This window comes from Chiroxiphia lanceolata, chromosome 2 (genome assembly GCF_009829145.1).
Source record: "Chiroxiphia lanceolata isolate bChiLan1 chromosome 2, bChiLan1.pri, whole genome shotgun sequence".
In the NCBI taxonomy this organism is placed as follows: Eukaryota; Metazoa; Chordata; class Aves; order Passeriformes; family Pipridae; genus Chiroxiphia; species Chiroxiphia lanceolata.
The window spans coordinates 181,818-200,024 of NC_045638.1; the positions used below are offsets into that span (position 1 = coordinate 181,818).

General features: G+C 54.6%; 1 protein-coding gene across 1 annotated transcript; it reads left to right on the plus strand.

Moving 5' to 3' along the window:
- Positions 1 to 7,778: 7,778 nt before the first annotated feature.
- LOC116782968 (olfactory receptor 52B2-like) lies at positions 7,779 to 11,558 on the plus strand. Its single transcript, XM_032680150.1, has 2 exons — positions 7,779 to 7,878; positions 9,507 to 11,558. Exon 2 carries the CDS (start codon positions 9,542 to 9,544, stop codon positions 10,514 to 10,516), a length of 975 nt encoding a protein of 324 aa, XP_032536041.1. The 5' UTR covers positions 7,779 to 7,878; positions 9,507 to 9,541; the 3' UTR covers positions 10,517 to 11,558.
- The last annotated feature ends 6,649 nt before the right edge of the window (positions 11,559 to 18,207 follow it).

The following is an 18,207-nucleotide window of genomic DNA, read 5'->3' on the forward strand; positions in this document are numbered from 1 at the left end:
CTTCGTCAGCCTCATCCCCATCCAGCTCTCTCAAGGTCGGTGCTTGTCAGATAGTTTGGAATGCATTCTCCTGTTGGACAGCTCAGTTATTCCAATTGCACTTGTTCCAGTTGCTGGAGGGACTCCTTGTCCTCTCCCTGCACATACCACTCTCTGACCTTGGCACCTCCATTTCCAGTGGAAAGTTTCCAAATGCAGAAGCCTTTGTGGATCTGAGGGGCTCATGATTCCAGGGCGGGGCTGTCAATTCCAGCTTTCTCAAGGGTGGGAAGGGATCTTACATCCCATCCAGTGCCACCCCCTGCCATGGGCAGGGACACCTTCCACCAGCCCAGGTTGCTCCAAGCCCCATCCAACCTGGCCTTGGACACTTCCAGGGATCCAGGGGCAGCCACAGCTTCTCTGGACAACCTGTACCAGGGCCTCCCCACCCTCAACCTCACAGGGAAGAATTCCTTCCCCATATCCCATCTAACCCTGTCCTCTGGCACTGGGAAGCCATTCCCTGTGTCCTGTCCCTCCATCCCTTGTCCCCAGTCCCTCTCCAGCTCTCCTGGAGCCCCTTTAGGCCCTGGAAGGGGCTCTCAGGATCCTTCTCTTCTCCAGGTGAACCCCCCCAGCTCTCCCAGCCTGGTTCCAGAGCAGAGGGGCTCCAGCCCTCATGGCATCTCTGTGGCCTCCTCTGGACTCCCTCCAGCAGCTCCATGTCCTTCCTGTGCTGAGGAAAACCCAAAAGATCCAGGGATTCACCCCTCTGCTCTTTCCAGGCTCCATTTGCCCCAAGGGTCCCCTTTGGCCAGGACCACCCCTTGGCCCCATGAGCTCTCTGTGGTGCCCCCTGCTCTGGAATTGTTTGAGGAAGGCTCTGGGGCTGGTTTGGATCCCCTCAGGCAGTTGCTTGTCAAAGCTTTCAGCCTGCCTGGCATCTGCCCACAGAGTTTTCACGGATTTCCCTCTTCTGCAGGCACCTGCAGTATTTCATTCCTCCCCCCTGGTTTGGCTGTGGGGATTCCCCTCTGCCCTGCTTTGGCCATCCAAGTAGGAGTTTGCCTTGGCCACCACCTTCCCACTCCACATCCTGGTACTTTTCTGTCCTGTCAGTGAGGATTCCTTCTTCTGGGATGGAGAATCCAAATCCCCATGGGCACTGCTGGATTGGCTCTTTCCTCCAGCAGCTCCAGGAAAAATTAGGTGTTAGGAAAAATTTCTTCGCTGAAAGGGTGGTGAGGCCTTGGCAGGGGCTGCCCAGGGAGGTTTGGAGTGCCCAGCCCTGGAGGTGTCCACGGAAGGCCTGGCCGTGGCACTCAGTGCTCTGGGCTGGGGGACAAGGTGGGGATGGGGCACAGGGTGGACTTGATGATCCCTAAATGACTCTGGGATTTCTGGTGTCCAAACCCAGGTTGTCTTCAGTTCTGAGCTCCTGAGTTTCTGCTCCTGGAGCAGAAATCCCCAGCACCCCCAGCCTTGTCCCTGCCTGTGCCCCCACCCCCCTGGCTGGGCAGCTGCTGCCGTGAGCTGTCCCCGACCTCCCCAGGCCAGAGCAGCAGCCTGTGCGATTCATTATTTCTTGAGGAATTTAATTTACAGACTCAATTCAATCCCCAGCGCTGTGGGGACGCGCTGCCGGCTCAGCTCCTGCCTCGCCCTGTGGGTTTCTCGGTATCGGTGTCCTCGTGGCCGTGGCTCCTTTGTTGGGTTCCAGGGAGACCTTCCTTGTGCCCTCCCCGAAGGCTCCTCGTCCCTCCCCGCAGCCCCTCGGCTGCGCTGCTGACGCACACGGCGTGTCCCTCCCTCCCTCCTGTGCCTCCAGGAGATGCTCCAGCCCATGTCTGATGGTCTCTCAAGGACACTCTGTCCCACGCTTTGGCTCCCAAACCTGTGGTTACCCCGGTGCTGGTGTCACCCCACGCTCTGGTGGAAGCTCCTGCTCATCTCTGTCCTCCTGTGGCTTGTCCAGAGTCACCCTTTGGGATCTGAACAATTCAATAATCTGCAGAGCTGGAAGTCCCGTAGCTCACACAATGCTTGAAGTTTGGACTTGAGTGGTCTTGGAGCAACCTGGCCCAGTGGAGGGTGTCCCTGCCCATGGCATGGAGTGAGGTGAGCCTTAAGGTCCCTTCCAACCCAAACCATTCCATGGTTCTGTGATTCGATGATCAGAACACTTCGGGTCCCATCGTGGAAATTGTTAAATGCTTCCTGAGGCAGACAGGGCCAATATCCATCATCTGGGGACAATATCTGTCATTTGGGGACAGGATCCATCATTTCCTGGGGACAGTATCCCTGAGCTCCTGGGGACAACATCCGTCATCTCTCTGGGATTGCTGAAGACTTTGCAGGGTCAGGTCCTCCAGGAGTTTTTCCATTAGCCCACAGTGTCCCGCTCCATCCAACAGGGACTCGGCCCTTCAGGATGTGGCAAGGCCTGCTGAGGTCCCTGTGAGCTCTTCACTCGTTATCAGACCATGGGACAGAGCACATTGGCTCCGGCCAAGGCTCTTTCCAACCCCGTTCTCCAAAGGATGGACCCTGAGGGCAGCACCTGAACCTGCCCCCAGCCTGTGTGTGCACAGAGGTGCAGGGTCCCGCAGGGACCCCGGTCCCAATTTCACCTCCAGGCTCTTAATTGCCAGCCTGTGACAGTGACAATGTGCTGGGTCCCTGCTAGAGCTGCTTCCCAGCAGGAAATTCCAGCCCCCTGGCCCGGGCTGTTGCTTTTCAGCCCCATCCCATACCACAGCATTGCCCCGTGGTCAGTCAGAGTCTCCCTCACACCCTTTTTTCCCCCGTAACTTCCCCAGAATTTGGCCAGGCTGTTTGTCCTGCTCCCTCTCCAGCCCAGTGGGGACAGTTCAGCTGCAGCTCTGGGAGCTCAGGGATCGATGGTACTGCAGGATCCTTATGGGATGAGACATGGAGCGATGGATGTTCTGGCACAACTTGTGAGAGAAACAAGCTCTTGGGTCCTGTGCAGGGCAGGGGGCTGCTGCCAGGGCTGCCACAGCCCTCTGCCTCTCCCCAGAGCAGGGCAGGCGGAAGGACCCTCCCACTGGAGGGTCCCGGTGCCAGGTGGGAGCTCCCACCTGCAGCTGGGGCAGCCTGGAGCTGGCATCTGGAGAGGTTTCCACGCTGGAATTGCTGTTTATCCAAGCTCTAGGAAGCTGCTGCCCATCCCCTGAGCCAGGCAGGCTGGGAGGGCTGTCACCACAGCCTGAGTCAGGCGTGTAATTACCTGTCATTATACGTAATTCTATGTGATTTTTTGCCATTTTTGGTGCATGGTGACAACATTTGCTGTGGTGGATTCAGCCCCTGCTGAGTCGGCGTTTCCCCAGCGTCTGTGCTCCAGGGGCCTTCCCGTGGGAATTCCTCACCTTGCTGTGGCTCTACCTCCAGACCTTCCCCTTCCCCTCACCCTGCTGTCCCCACACACACCCCTCCATGTGTGGATGTGGCACTTGGGGACACGGTCAGTGGTGGCCTTGGCAGTGCTGGGGAATGGTTGGACTCGATGGCCTCAGAGGGCACTTGGCAAGGTGCTGATGGGTCAAAGGTTGGACTCAATGACCTTGGAGGTCTTTTCCAAGCTCAGTGATTCCAGGGTGTCCCATGTGACAGAGCAGCAGCTCCTGCAGCTGCTGCCCAGGGGAAGCTCTGCCCATCCCACACATCTATTTTGGAGGTCCTCTTGCTTGAGCTGCCCTGCAACTCAGGATGGAGAGGGGAGTTAATACAAATAATTAAGTAGCTTGATAATTAACTGTCTCCTGCTTCTGCCCAAGGCTGTTAGTTTTCTAGTTTTTTAATTACTTAGCTATTTAGTTGTTGAGTTGTTTAGTTATTTAATTATTTAGCTATTCATCAAATTAATTATTTAATTACTCGATTACTTATTTAATTATTTAGTTATTCTGCAAATTCATTATTTAATTACTTAGTTATTTAATTATTTAGTTATTCAGTAAAGTCATTATTTAACCTGCATGAGCCCTGCAGTCCATGTGTCACCGTTTCCATCCGAATTTCAGTTTTATCCCACAGATGGAGATGGGGGAGTCTGTGAGACACGGGGCTGCCGGGGGTCCCAAGCTCAGGGTCGGCAGGACCCGGGGGGTCACACGGGGAGCTGATGTCACCCAGACCCAGCTGGGGCAGTTCCCATGGTGGGGGGCTCAGCTCTGGCGGGCCCTGCCTGGTCCAGTCCAGAGCAGTGCCAGGGCTCTGTGCTCAGGTGCACCAAGGAGTGGGGGGACAGTCCCCCCGCCCGCTGCAGGCACTGGGAAGAAAAGAGCCTGTGGGTAAATAAAAATGATTTAAAAAGCCCTGGGAACAATAGTGCAGCAGCTGTGGCTGCCCCGTTTGGGGTGGGAGCCGCGGGGCTGAGCCTGGGAAAGCAGCAGGTGAGGGGCTCAGGGCAGGGAGCAGGGCTGTGCCCAGCCGTGCTGAGCCGTGCTGAGCTGTGCCACCCTCACTGTCAGTCTGTCCCTGTCACTCTTGCCATTGCCAGCCCCGGGGGGATGAGCAGCTCAGGGGATGGGGCAGTGAATCATGGAAGGGTTTGAGTTGGGAGGGACCTTAAAGCCCATCCTGCTATGGGCAGGGACACCTTCTACTAGACCACGTCCTTGCTCCAAGCCCATCCAGCCTAGCCTCGGACACTTCAGGTCCATCTCCTTAAGGCTCTGCTGAAGCCAGACCCAGCTGCAGCTGTGGTGCAAACGCCCCTTACCCTGAGGGGATGGTGAGGTCTTGGTGAGGGGCTGGCTCAGGACATGCCATGGACACCCCTCATGTCCTGGAGGACAGATGGGGCTTGTGTCCCACTCTGTGCCAGGCTGCAGTACATCCTTGCCCTCTCTGCCCTGGTTCTCCTCCACAACATCTGCCTGGACCCTCTTGGTGCCCCCCACACCAGCTGCCCAGTGCCCTTGGGGTCTGATCCTGCCACCTCCCCTGGCCCCTGGGTGATGCCATCACAGTCTCTGGGTGGTGCCACCAGGAGCCCTGTGGAGCTGCTGGGCTGCAGGACCATTTCTTGCCTCACAGGGACCTCTAGAGTCACCCTCCCAAAGTCTCAGCATTTCTCCACTCACACACAAGCCATGCTGCCTGGTCTCACCTCTCCTATGCAGGCTGGAGCACCCCAAGGAGCTCTGTGGGCTCCTCTTCCTCACACCAGCCCCAGAGAGACCCTGTGAGTGCCCCAGCTCTGGGGACAGCAGGGGCAACCCCCGTGTCCTGCTCCTCACAGTGACACCCTCTATTTCTGGGACTCCATCCCTGCTCCTGGGCTCTGCTCAGCCCCGGCCATGCCGGGTACCCCGAGGGTTCCTGCTGTACCCCACAGAGGCTCCTGGAAACCAGCCCAAGGTGGGGAGTGTCCACAGCAAGGAGGAAACCTGGAGCTCCTTGTACAAGCCCCGTGTTCGGGGTGCAGAGCAGCACATCCTCCGTTCTGTAGAATCACAGAATCACTAAGCTTGGAAAAGATCTCCAAGGTCACAGAGTCCAACCTGCAATGGAAAAATTTCCCGTACAGCTCCCACTTGGCCAGGACAGGGCGGCTCAGTGCTGGCACTGGGGATGGAGGAGCCGCTGCCCACCCTGGCAGGAGCTCAGCCCTAGAGCTCAGAGCAGCATTCAGATCTCTTCCTAAAGCCAAAGTGAGGGGAATCCAATCCAAATGTTGCACTTTGAGATGCATGAGGCATCGGAGGAGAGACAATAGCAATGTTTTACTGCTCTCATTCTTTGCCTGGCTCCCGTCGAACATTTCTACGGCTGCTGCAGCCGTGATGGTGCCTTGTCAGAGAGTTGTTGCCCTTCTTGGATCCTGGATCCTTCTGCAAGACCAGGACCTCCCTCTTCTGCTGCCTTCTGACCCCTGGAGCCATGGGGAGGCATTCCCTGTCTCTGGGGGAGGAGGGAGATGTGTCCCAGGGAAAAGGGCCCTGGAGGGATGGGGTGGAGGGGCCAGGGCTGGGGTCAGTGTTGCTGGGTGGGGCAGGGCACTGCTCAGAATTGTCTTCTCTGACAGTTTTGGACTCGATGATCTTAGGGGTCACAGAATCATGGAATCTCTGACTGATTTGGGTTGGAAGGGACTTTAAAGCTTGTCCAGTCCCACCCCCTGTCATGGGCAGGGACACCTGCCACCAGCCCAGGTTGCTCCAAGCCCCGTCCAACCTGGCCTTGGACACTTCCAGGGATCCAGGGGCAGCCACAGCTTCTCTGGGCAACCTGTGCCAGGGCCTCCCCACCCTCATGATGGTACCCAGGTTCAGGGGGTTGAGGATTTTGGGGTGCAGGGCCACAGTGAGCTCTCCCCCTGCACAGCCCCTTGTCTCCTGTCCCCACCACGTGGGTACCTCCTGCTCCACATCACTGGGGTTTAATCAGGAATCAGTTCATGGACAAAACTCCATTTTGTACCTTCTCTTTGAATTCCCCTGTTGCTGCAGACTCTGTGGTTCCAGTTGAGGAAGAAACACAACTGTTCTATTAAGAACTGGGTGAAAATCACATTAATTTAGTGTTAGTGGGGCTGAAGCCAAGTGCAGAGAAGCATCACAGCCAAGGGAACAGGTCAGAGCTCGGGCTGGGAGGGAACATTCCTCCTCCTGCTGCTGCTGCCCTGTCCTGGAGACACAATAGTGTAGGAAATGTGAAATACAGCAAATCTGGAGAGGGAATGGCTGGAGGAGATGTTGCTTTGCCAGGGAGTGAGAGGTGGTTGTGTCCTCCCTCGTTGCATAATCTGTCACATCAGATTTCAGGGAAAAAACCCCAAGTGTTTCACATGAAATAATCTTCCATGTCAGGGAAAGGTATTCTCATTGCTCTGTACAATGAGGTTACCCTTGCACTTGGTTAGAAATACTTTAGGTAGCACAATGTTTTGAAGAGCTGAAATAAATAACTGCCCAACCATTCCAGAATAAATGCAATTTCCATTTATGGCTGGCCAAGTCACCCTTGGCTTTTGAACTGTGGTTTGTTTTTTTTTTTTAAATATATGACAGAGGATGTAACTTGAAGAGTTGTTTTCTAAGGGAAAAGTTTGGGAAGTGAATACAACTGGGTCTTCCATATGTACCTGTGACTACTTGAACAAAATTAAACTCAATTTATGATCAAAAAATCCTGGAATGCCAGAATGATTTGGGTGGGAAGGGACTTTAAAGCTCATTCTGTTCCATCCCCCTGCCATGAGCAGGGACACCTGCCACCAGCCCAGGTTGCTCCAATTCCCATCCAACCTGGCCTTGGACACTTCCAGGGATCCAGGGGCAGCCACAGCTTCTCTGGGCAACCTGGGCCAGGGCCTCACCCCTCTCACAGCCAAGAATTTCTTGCAGATCATGATTTTGTAGATTGTTGATTTGATCAATGATCTTCACATCATACTCATGGTTTTAGCTCAGTGCCCACGGCCGGGGTCGGGTGGCAGAGAATCCCCTCCCCCGTGGCAGCACGAGGGGGTTGTTTTGGGAGGTTTCAGTAGTGGATCGAGGCAATTTTCCCCCGTTGCAGACGAAAGACTCCCAAAGATCCGCGATGCTGATGCTCCTGCTCCCGGGAGCGCTCGGGCTGAGCCCCCGCAGGTCCTCACGGCCGGGAGAGAGGAAAATCACTTGCAATGCAAATGCTGGAAAAGCAGGAAATGCCTCACCCGGGAGTGTTAACTGCTGTTAATGGTTAATGCATCGGCAATTTAAACCTCCCCAGGTGCAGGGGCTGATGCTCCCTCCGAGACCCGGGAGAGGGAAGGACCGACATCCCCCGCCGGGGCAGCACCGCGGGGATTTGGGCTCCCCGAGCTCTGCACAGCCCGGGGCTGTGGTTCCTCTCCCCACACTGGGGCTGGTCCTCCTGGTGAGTCATTTTATATCAAGAGCTGGGATCTGGGGCAGTGATTCCGTCTGAAAAGACCGAAGGGAAGAAAAGCGGCGTGTGAGAGGAATAGATTTCCATAAACTGGGAAGTGGAGGTGGAAGGCGCTTTGCAGCCCACACGGAATCTCACCGGCTGGCACTGGAGCCTGGGAACGTTCCCAGGCGGATTTAATCCCCAGTTCTAGACCCAGCCCGCCTCGATTCACCTGGGTGACGTGGGCTTGCAAGTGGAAGAGGAGACTGGATAAATATTTGCGTTGAGCTGAAAGTCTTTTCTGTACCGAGCAATGTTTTCAGTGGGCTTTGGGTTCAGGGAGGCCGAGAATCCTCCTTAATGGAAGTGCTTAGAAATGCAAACAAGTCTGACTTGGGTATCTGCCGTTTGCAATGAAAGTAAACCAGGCTGCAAACAGGGAAGGTTTAGCTTTGGTCTGAATCCATCTGGTTTTCCTTCAGTCCCAACCCTGGCCTGGAGTTTTTTCTAGCGTATGATGGAGCTTACATGGGGGCTGGGGGGCTAAAATGGGGGAAAGCACATAAACCCATCAGTCCTGTGGTGCTCCTTCTCCTCAGAGCCCTTCTCATGGTAAAACCTCCGCGGAGGAGCCGCAGCTTGGCTTGTTTGCATTATTCAAATGCGCAGAAACACCCGCAGGGTGATCAGTTATGGGAGGGTGCTCCCAGCTCAGGGATGATGTTCCCAGCTCCAAACATCCAGCTCCGAGCTCAGGCTGCCCCGGCACTTCAGGAACTGTGAAACCGAGCTCAGAGGCTGGGAGGTGCCACGGGCTGACATCAGGGCAGAACTCTGCACTCGGGGTGTCTCTCTGGGGTGTTTCTGCTTTGGGCCAGCATTTCTTTGTCCGAGGATCACTCTGTGCAGCCCACCATGTCTTTGCCCCTCTTTATGAAGGAGCAGAAAAGGAAGGAAGGAAAAGGCAGGAAAAGAAAGGGCTGGAGCCCCTCTGCTCTGGAGCCAGGCTCCAGAGAGCTGGGGGTGTTCAGCCTGGAGAAGGGAAGGCTCCAGTGCCTAAAGGGTCTCCAAGAGAGAAGTGTCAGGGATGGCCACAGCCCTCAGAGGTGCAGTTGGGTGTAAGTCACACTGCAGACACTTCCCAGTGTTGGCACTGTGGCAGGATTCATCCCTGTATTTGTGGTTTGTACAAGGAGCTCTTGGAGAATCAGTCACTGATCTGAGCAGGGTGAGGAATTGTGTCGTTTCACCTCCCTGGAGGAACACACAGTCCCACCACGGACACGGCTCTGTGCACTCACAGATGCAGCCACCGATCGTGACAAGGCTGACGGTGACTTTTATGACTGTTTTTATGACTTTTGCAATCTTTGTGGGACAGTGGATAAAGCTGAGCTAGGAAAGGGCCTGACCTGGTTTGTGGTGGCGATGGAGGCACAGAGAAGATGTTTTCCTTACAGACACATTTGTAGCGCTGATAGAACAAACGAGGTGCTTCGTACAGCAAAGTACAGTGAGGGAACCCCTCAGGGTGGAAGGCAGGTGCCTTGTGCCCTGATTTGTAACATCCATAGGGGGTTGTAGGCAAATCCAGGCTCAGCAGGTGCTGTTTATCCCACCTCTTTCCTGCGCAGAGCCGAGCCAGGCTGACACCGAGGACCGAAGCGCCATGTACGAGCTCAACGACAGCAGCTTCGACCCCATCACCTTCGTCCTGACAGGCATCCCAGGCATGGAGGAGTCCCACATCTGGATCTCCGTGCCCTTCTGCCTGATGTACCTCACTGCAGTGTTCAGCAACTCAGTCCTTCTCTTCGTCATCAGCACGGACCGGAGCCTCCACGAGCCCATGTACCTGTTCCTCGCCATGCTGGCCGTCTCTGATCTCATGCTGTCCACCACCACGGTGCCCAAAATGCTGGCCATCTTCTGGTTCAGCGCCAGGGAGATTTCCTTTGATGCCTGCATCACACAGATGTTCTTCACCCATTTCAGCTTCATCGTGGAATCCTCCGTCCTGCTGGCCATGGCCTTCGACCGCTACGTGGCCGTGTGTGACCCGCTGCGCTACTCGTCCATCCTGACGCCCTCGGTGATCGGGAAGATCGCCCTGACCGCCGTCGGCCGGGGCTTCTGCATCATGTTCCCGCCCATCTTCCTGCTGAAGCGGCTGCCCTACTGCGGGCACAACGTGATGCCCCACACCTACTGCGAGCACATGGGCATCGCCCGCCTGGCCTGCGCCGACATCAGAGCCAACGTGTGGTACGGGCTGACGACGGCGCTGCTCTCCTCGGGGCTGGACGTCGTGCTCATCGCTGTGTCCTACGTGCTCATCCTCCGGGCCGTGTTCCGGCTCCCGTCCCCCGAGGCTCGGCTCAAAACCCTGAGCACCTGCGGCTCCCACCTCTGCGTGATCCTCATGTTCTACGTGCCCGCCTTCTTCTCCTTCCTCACGCATCGCTTCGGCCACCACATCCCCAGTTGTGTCCACATCCTCCTGGCCAACCTCTACGTCGTGGTCCCGCCCATGCTCAACCCCATTGTCTATGGGGTGAAGACCAGGCAGATCCGGGAGCGTGTCCTCCGCCTCCTCTGCCCCGCAGGGGAGTGTCCCTGCCCCGGCTGCGGGGGCAGGTGCTGAGCAGGGGAAGGGGGACACGGGACGGGGTTTGGAAAGCAGCACCAAGAGCTGCAGCACTTCTCACCCAGGGTTTGCCCAAGGGGTTCAGGACAAGTTGAGGGTGGTGGGATTTCTGGACACGTGGGCTTGGGTCATCAGCACTTTCAGTGCTGTTTGTTTCTCCCGGAGCCGCTTCCCATGGATGCTCCATCGGCAGAGACCGCGCAGGTTCAGCTGAGGAGCATCGAGGCTCCTACACCTCCTGACTCGCTGTCACCTGCTGCTGTTGGTTGTGTTTGCTGTCCTACAGCCTCGTTTCTGCCTGTTCCTTCACCTGTTCTCTCAGTGCCCAGACTCTGAACACCTTGTCAGTCACCAAACCCGAGCCTGGCGCATCAACCGTGGCTGGATGGGCAACTCACTGCTCACCACAGCACAGAGGAGGGGTGGCCTGTCCTGCCTTCATTGCTGAGGGACCCCAGCACCTCTTGCTGCTGAACGTGTTTGTTTCCCTGCTGAAGGTGTTTCCCTGCTGAAGAACTCTGGGAGGTCAGGAAAGGCTTTATTGTCCCCTAAACCATGACTCCTGAACTGAATTCAAACGTCTGGAGTGGCTGGTGACCCCAAGGTGTCAGGGAATGGCTCTCGCTGGATGTGGGTTCCACAGAATGTTGTGCCCTGCGTCAGGATGGGAGCTGGTGGATCAAACTCAATCTCCTTGGTGGAGAGCAGGAGCCACAGGTGCTCTCTGGGACCAGGGGTGTTCACACCTGAACGACACAGGAGGTGACTGACACAGAAACCAATCCCTGCTCTGCTCCAGCCATCCCAGTAACAACTTCAAAGAAAGGGAAAGAGAGAGATTTATGATTTCAGATCAGAACCCCCAAACGTTCTTAACACTCTCAATGCATTTCTTCTGGTTTCTTTTTTTTTTATTTTCTTCTGATTTGATCAAAGGAGGCACCCTGTGATGGGCACAGGGGAAATGAAAGTCTGTTCATTAAAGGCTGTTTTTCTCCCAGTGGAGATAACAGAGCCGGGTACAAAAGCTGCTCGTGTCATTGGGGTTTTTTAATGTCCTCAGAACATTTGTGTTTGCATTGGCTTCCTTAGCAAAAGAAAGAGTATTTGCTCAGAACAGCCATGTGGTTTCTAATAGGAGAGGGAGCTGTGAGAAGGAAAATGCGTCAGGAGAGTGTGTTGCTGTTGGTAGCTCTGAGAACTGCTGAGCTGCCATCTGAGTTGGTCAATACATGGGGTTTGGAGCAACCTGGGCTGGTGGAAGGTGTCCCTGCCCATGGCAGGGGGTGGAACAGAATGAGCTTTGAGGTCCCTTCCCACCCAAACCATTCTGGGATTCCATGATTCTGTGGTTCTATGGATCTGTCTGCTCCTTGGGGTTTCCCATAATGGTTTTATATCCTGGGGGAGGCAGTTTTAAACTCGCTGCTCTGCTCCTTGGGTGGACATGATGGCTGGGTCAGGAGCAAACTGCCCAGGGACATGTCCCCGAGTCAATGAATCACCAGCTGGACCATTCCTGGCCAGGGGCCCATGCCTAATGGGGCATTAGCCAGCTGAGCAGGGAGATTTATATTTCAGCGTGGTTAAAATGTCAGCTTAATAACCCACACGTGGTGGGAAACCAGCTCCTGCTCTTCCTGCTTTTTCTCCAACTCTGGAGACACCTATTCTTTATTAGCTCAGTTGATGGTTTTTGTCTTTGGAGTGCAAGAACCCTTTTCTGAGGGGGAGGAAGGGAAGGAGGAAGGTTCTCTGCCCATGGAAGGGTGTTGGAACAAGATGAGCTTTAAGGTCCCTCCCAACCCCAACCATTCTACATTCTTCCACGATTCTATAATTTCGACTGGCTTTTTGTGAAAAGTAAATGAAATCTCAAAAACCTTTGGGAGATAAGTAGAAGTTGCTGAGAATCCTCTGCCCTCAGTGAATGTCTTTGTGCATGGAGAAGGAGCTGAGTCTGTGCCTGGAGTGGAGATGGAGCCTTGGGCTCGTGCTGAGTCGAGTTCTCAGCGTGTGTTTGAAAGGAAAACACCCTCCAGTGTGTGATTGCTTTGCTGCATGGACAGGGACAGGCTTGGCTTTCATCATGGACAAAGCCTCGAGTGTGCAGGGTTCAAGTACCCCATTTCCACTGGGTTTTATTGCTGTTCATGGACAGTGGTGCTTTGTTAACTGTCCTTCGTCTGTAAAGCTCTGGGGACAATGAATTAGAGCAGAGAAGCTTCATGATTTTAGTTCCTCTCACTTCTCTCATGGTAATGTCTTGGCAGATGGCAGGAGAGTGGCTCTGGGAAGGAGGGGCAGGGGACAGGAGGAGGGGGTCACCCTCTGTGTCAGTGGCCAGCTGGATGTGTGGAGCTCACCTGGGGTGGGTGAGGAGCTGACCCAGCCAGGATGCCCCTGGATCCCTGGAAGTGTCCCAGGCCAGGCTGGACGGGGCTTGGAGCACCCTGGGCTGGTGGAAGGTGTCCCTGCCCATGGCAGGGGGTGGAATGAGATGATTCTATCAAGTGCTCATTTAATAAAATCCCCACGACACACAGACATGGAGATAATAAACAGCACAGCACCTCCCTGAACTGTCCTGCCTGAAACGAGATGGTAACTCAGCATTCAGGGAGAGGGTTTGGTTGACTGATTTGCTCTCAGGAATTAGAGGTTCCTGCTGGTTCCCAAAGGTCCCTGACAGCTCCCTCAAGGGTCGTGGCAGCCAGGGAGCTGCTGACTGCAGGTCCCTGCCCTCACTGCACAGCCTGCTCAGTGTCTCTGCAGGTTTCTAGGGGAGGAACAGTAATCCAATAAAATCAGAAATGAGGACAAAATCAACTGAAAGGTTTGTAGCAGGAATACCTGCTGTTCTCTAGCTCAGAGCTCCCAGATTCCTTTCCATCGTGGTTCCCCAAAAAGCTAAAACAGTTTGTGGTTCCAAAACACTTTGAGTCTGAGGCAAGGACAGGGGTAAAGTTCACAGCTGGTGTACAGGTCCCTGCCTACCCAGGCTGGTCCAGACACAGCCCTGGGAACCACTCTGGGATCCAGGACCAGGGAATGAATTGTGCAGGGCTGACTGTGGTGGGGGGTGATGAGTAATGGTGGTGAGAACTCCCTGAGACTCCTTCAGGGACAGCCTGAAGGTCTGCAGGGCTTGTACAGTCCCTACCCAATTAGTGCAGTGGTAGGAAATGCCCAGGGAGAGGAACCAGTGACGTCCCTGGTGCCCTTCACCACCTGTGCCAGCACAACCACGACCCTGCCGTGCCCCAGAGCCACCAGACAGGCCTTAAACACCAGGCTGAGGCTGTCCCACGGCTGGCACAGGAGGTGGGTGATGGCACAGGAGGCTGGTGACACAAGGAGGTGGGTGACACAAAGGGCTGGGTCACAGCACTGTTGTTTCAGCCGGGTGTGGTGAGACAGAGGTGGATTAGAGAGGTGGGACGGGCTGGGGTCCCTGCAGTGTTTATTGAGTGACAGAGGTATGTGACCATTTTATTGAGTGACAGAGGTATTGTGACCATTTTATTGAGTGACAGAGGTATTGTGACCATTTTATTGAGTGACAGAGGTATGTGACCATTTTATTGAGTGACACTGCCAGAGGTACATGACCATCCCCTGGCAGCAGTTCCAGCTGGGTGAGCCCAAACTCCAGGCATGAACTGGTCCAGGAGGGCACTGGTGTTTCTCAAGGGGGTGGAAGCAGCACCCTGCCCCTGCTCAGTTCCTCCAGACCTGGTGGATGTGAAGGGATTTCCCTTGGAGAAGGATGGGTTTGTGTTCCTCTAACACTTGGAGAGGACTGTGAGGGAGCTAGTGCAGAATGTGCTGTAAATTTTCCATATTCCCTAAGTCCCCAGTGCCTGGATGCTCAGAGAATTTCATTATTTATTTTGCACTGGCACCACAGCTCCTGGTGATCCAGCAGCAGCCTGGAACCCTCCTCTGTGCTCCAGAGACAGAATGCACACAGTGGCAGCTCCTGACACACCTGGTCACTCCTCCTGGGACCCCAAATTCCCCTTTGGACCCTGGATATTGTGACAATGCCCTGCTGCTGAGGGCTTTCAACTTGTCTCTTTGCGTATCTGGATGAATCTACTGAAGCATCCAGGGAAGAGAACAGAGCTGGGGAAGGGGCTGGAGCAGCAGGAGGGGCTGAGGGAGCTGGGGGGGCTCAGCCTGGAGCAAAGGAGGCTCAGGGGGGACCTTCTGGCTCTGCAACCCCCTGACAGGAGGGGGGAGCCGGGGGGGGTCGGGCTCTGCTGCCAGGGAACAAGGGACAGGAGGAGAGGGAACGGCCTCCAGCTGTGCCAGGGGAGGCTCAGGTGGGATATTGGGAAAATTCCTCCACAGAAAGGGCTGCCCAGCCCTGGCACAGCTGCCCAGGGAGGTGGTGGAGTCTCCATCCCTGAAGGGACTTAACAGCTGTGTGGATGTGGCACTTGAGGACATGGGTTAGTGGTGGCCTTGGTCATGCTGGGGGAGAAATTGGACTTGATAATCTCAGTGGCCCAAAGAATGGTAGGACTCTACCAAGGGCAGATCAGCAGATCTGGACAACGTGTGCCTGGGGGGGTCTGGAAGAGCAGGTGGAGGAGCCTCCAGAACTGTGAGTCTTCCTTGGGTGTCCCCTGGCTCAGCCAAACCAGCCAGGGAAAGAAAAAAGTTTCTGACTTAAGTCAGGAAAAACAGAAGTTTATGTGCTTCAATTTAACAGAGAAATAGGATTATCAGAGAAATCTGAAACGGTTTCATTTGCCTTTAGATCCAAATAAAATAACGACAAAGTGAACATGAGACTTGATCAATACAGTGTAAAAGGGCAGGAATGTAATTAACAGCAATCAGGGCTCCTTTGGGGGTTTGCCTTCCGTGGAGTCCTGGCATTTCATTTTCCAGTGACTCCAGATGGGGTGACAAAGTTACCCCAAGGCTGGACACAACCAATTTTTTATTGTCACAGCATTGTGATGCAGAGCTCATTATGTCACACAAACAAATTAATAAATGATAAGTAAAGCAGCTGCTGGTGGGGTTTGGCCAACTGCAAAGTCTCGCTTCAATACATGTCTCATTTTCCATCCATGTCTCATTTTCCATCCATGTCTCATTTTCCATCCATGTCTCATTTTCCACACCTTCCTGGGGAGGTTCTGCAGGGATTGGCCGAATGCTGGCTCTGCTGTTCCGTGATGGGTATCAGCTCTGTAGAAACAAGCATAAAATCCTTGCTAATCAGGTTTTTAGCTCCTGCAAAGACACTCGAGATGAGTGCAGAGTCACCCCCAGGAGGGGGGCAAGGGCTGCTCCAGGGAAGGGGCCCAGCCCCAGTGGGGGGATTGGGAAGCTCGAGGGTCTGAGGGAAGGAGAGTTTTGGTGGGGACACCTGGGGGGTGCTTGGTCCCAAGGTGAGGGTCCCCGGGGGCAGCTGGGGGGTGATGGTGGGCAGCACAGGGCCATGTGTCCTTCACCTTGTTCCCAAATGCTTCACCCAGTCCCCAGGGCCACATTTCGGGACGTGGATGGGGAGGGAATGGTGAGGGGGGCTTAGAGTCGTGCTGGCTTTCAGGGGAGCTCCTGCTTCTTCCAGAGCTTCCCAGTCTCCTTGAGACACCTCTCTCACTGCTCCAGTGGTGATGGGGATGAGACAAGGAACCAGCACAGGGATCCAACTTTGCTCAGCTACAATGGCTGAGGGCTCCTCATCCCCTTTGAAGGAAAATGAAAGCAAAGCACCTTACAGGTGCTTTTTGGGGTGATGAAGGGGCGAAGGTGGGTGATCACAGCAGTCCTTTGCTGTGAAAAATAAGTTTTTTGTTCCAGAGACTGCTGGAAATCAAGACGAGCTCCTTGAGTGTCTGCTGAGGGGCTGGGAGGCCGCCAGGTGACTTCAGGTGAGCTGTGGGGTGCTACCTTGACCTAATCAGTGTGGCCTTCCCCCTGGGCTGGGGTAGGAAGGGGAGAGCTTTCTTTACATATTTTAGCATTTCTGGCATTAAATATCCCTCTGTTGGTCTGGTAAATCCAGAAGGGCAAACCCTGGTTTGAGCCATGGACGTCTTTGCATTGTGAGCACCATCTGGAGAGTTCCCTCTGCATTAGAGCAACGGAGGAGTCTGGAGCATCTGCCTGGAATCCCAGCTCTCCCTGGACAATGTAAGTTATCAGATGGAACAGGAACAAAGTGTGAATTTTCTGTTCCTTCTGGCTGGCCTTGTACAGGGCTGATGGATTTACAGCCCAGAGCAGGGACTGGAGCAGGTTTCCTGGAGAGCTCATGAGCTCCATCCTCAGAGGATTTTGGCACTCAAGCCCTTGGCTGACCCTGCTCTGTGCAGGTGGTGGGACCAGAGACATCCCAGGGTCCTGTCCAGCCCGGATCACTCCACAGTTCTGTGGCTGTGAGAGGCTGTCACGGGTTAGGTTCTGTCACGGGTGTTCAAGACCTGTAAGACTAAAGTTTTGTGCTTTTTTAGTCACTGGAAGCCTTGTAGGAAGTGCAAGGAGCAGGCTGGCAATGGCAGTGGCTGCAGTGGCAGCTGGCAATGGCAGTGCCCCAGTTCCCATCACCTGTGTCCTGCCATGGGGGAGTCTCACCCCTGGTCCTCCACCCACTTCCAGAGGTCTGTTCAGCAATTGGTGGCTGTTAGACAGGAGCTGCTTCAGTGCAGCCTCTGAGGGCTGGGATTACCCAGGGGACTCTATTCTGTCTGAGAATCCCAGACTGGTTTGGGTTGGGAGGGACCTCAAAGCCCATCCAGTGCCACCCCTGCCATGGGCAGGGACACCTCCCACCAGCCCAGGGTGCTCCAAACCCCGTCCAACCTGTCCTTGGACACTTCCAGGGATCCAGGGGCAGCCACAGCTTCTCTGGGCAACCTGGACCAGGGCCTCCCCACCCTCCCAGCCAGGAATTCCTTCCCAATATCCCATCTAACCCTGCCCTCTGGCAGTGGGAAGCCATTCCCCCTTGTCCTGTCTCTCCAGGCCTTTGTCCAAAGTCCTTCTCCAGCTCTGGTTTGGGGGTCAGTGCTTGAAAAAAAACCAGCAAAAAATTCTGAGGAGGAGGGAGACAGAACAGACATTATTCCAGCACTGTAGAAAACACTTGTTTTCTACAGGGTACAAAACATTAATTTTTAAAGAGCTGTAAGGCATCTTCATTGTGGAAGTCCCAGGAGAAAACATCTGATGCTGAGGATTGTTTAATGCCCTTGAGAAAGATGAATTGGAATGAATGGAAAACTAAGCCAGACATATTATGATTAGAAATAAAAGCCTTATTTTGAATAATGAGAATAATTAACTGCTGTGAGAAGCACGTGAGAGCAGCAGCAGATTTCCCTGCAGTGACTATGCCCATATCTCCATGGCCCTGGGGAGAGGGAAGTTTTTGGGTTGTTTTCTCAGTGACATCTTTGGAGGACCAAGAAGCTCTCCTGTCCTCACTCCTGGTTTGGCCCCCAGCTCCTACTTCTGTGCTTGTTTGCAGTGTGACAATTCCTGATATTTCTGAGCTGTTCCTGTCCATCCCCCTTGGATGGGCTCTTCTCAGCAAGAGTAGATCTTAGAATCACAGAATTTCCTGGGTTGGAAGTGACCCACAGGGACCACCAAAGCCCAAGGAACGTCACAGTCCAAGTCACCAGGGTCTCTACAATCCTCCTGGGCTGCTTGAGCCCTGC

Excerpts from the sequence above, each read along its gene's own strand:
- LOC116782968 (XM_032680150.1), top strand. The coding sequence starts at position 9,542 with ATGTACGAGCTCAACGACAGCAGCTTCGACCCCATCACCTTCGTCCTG.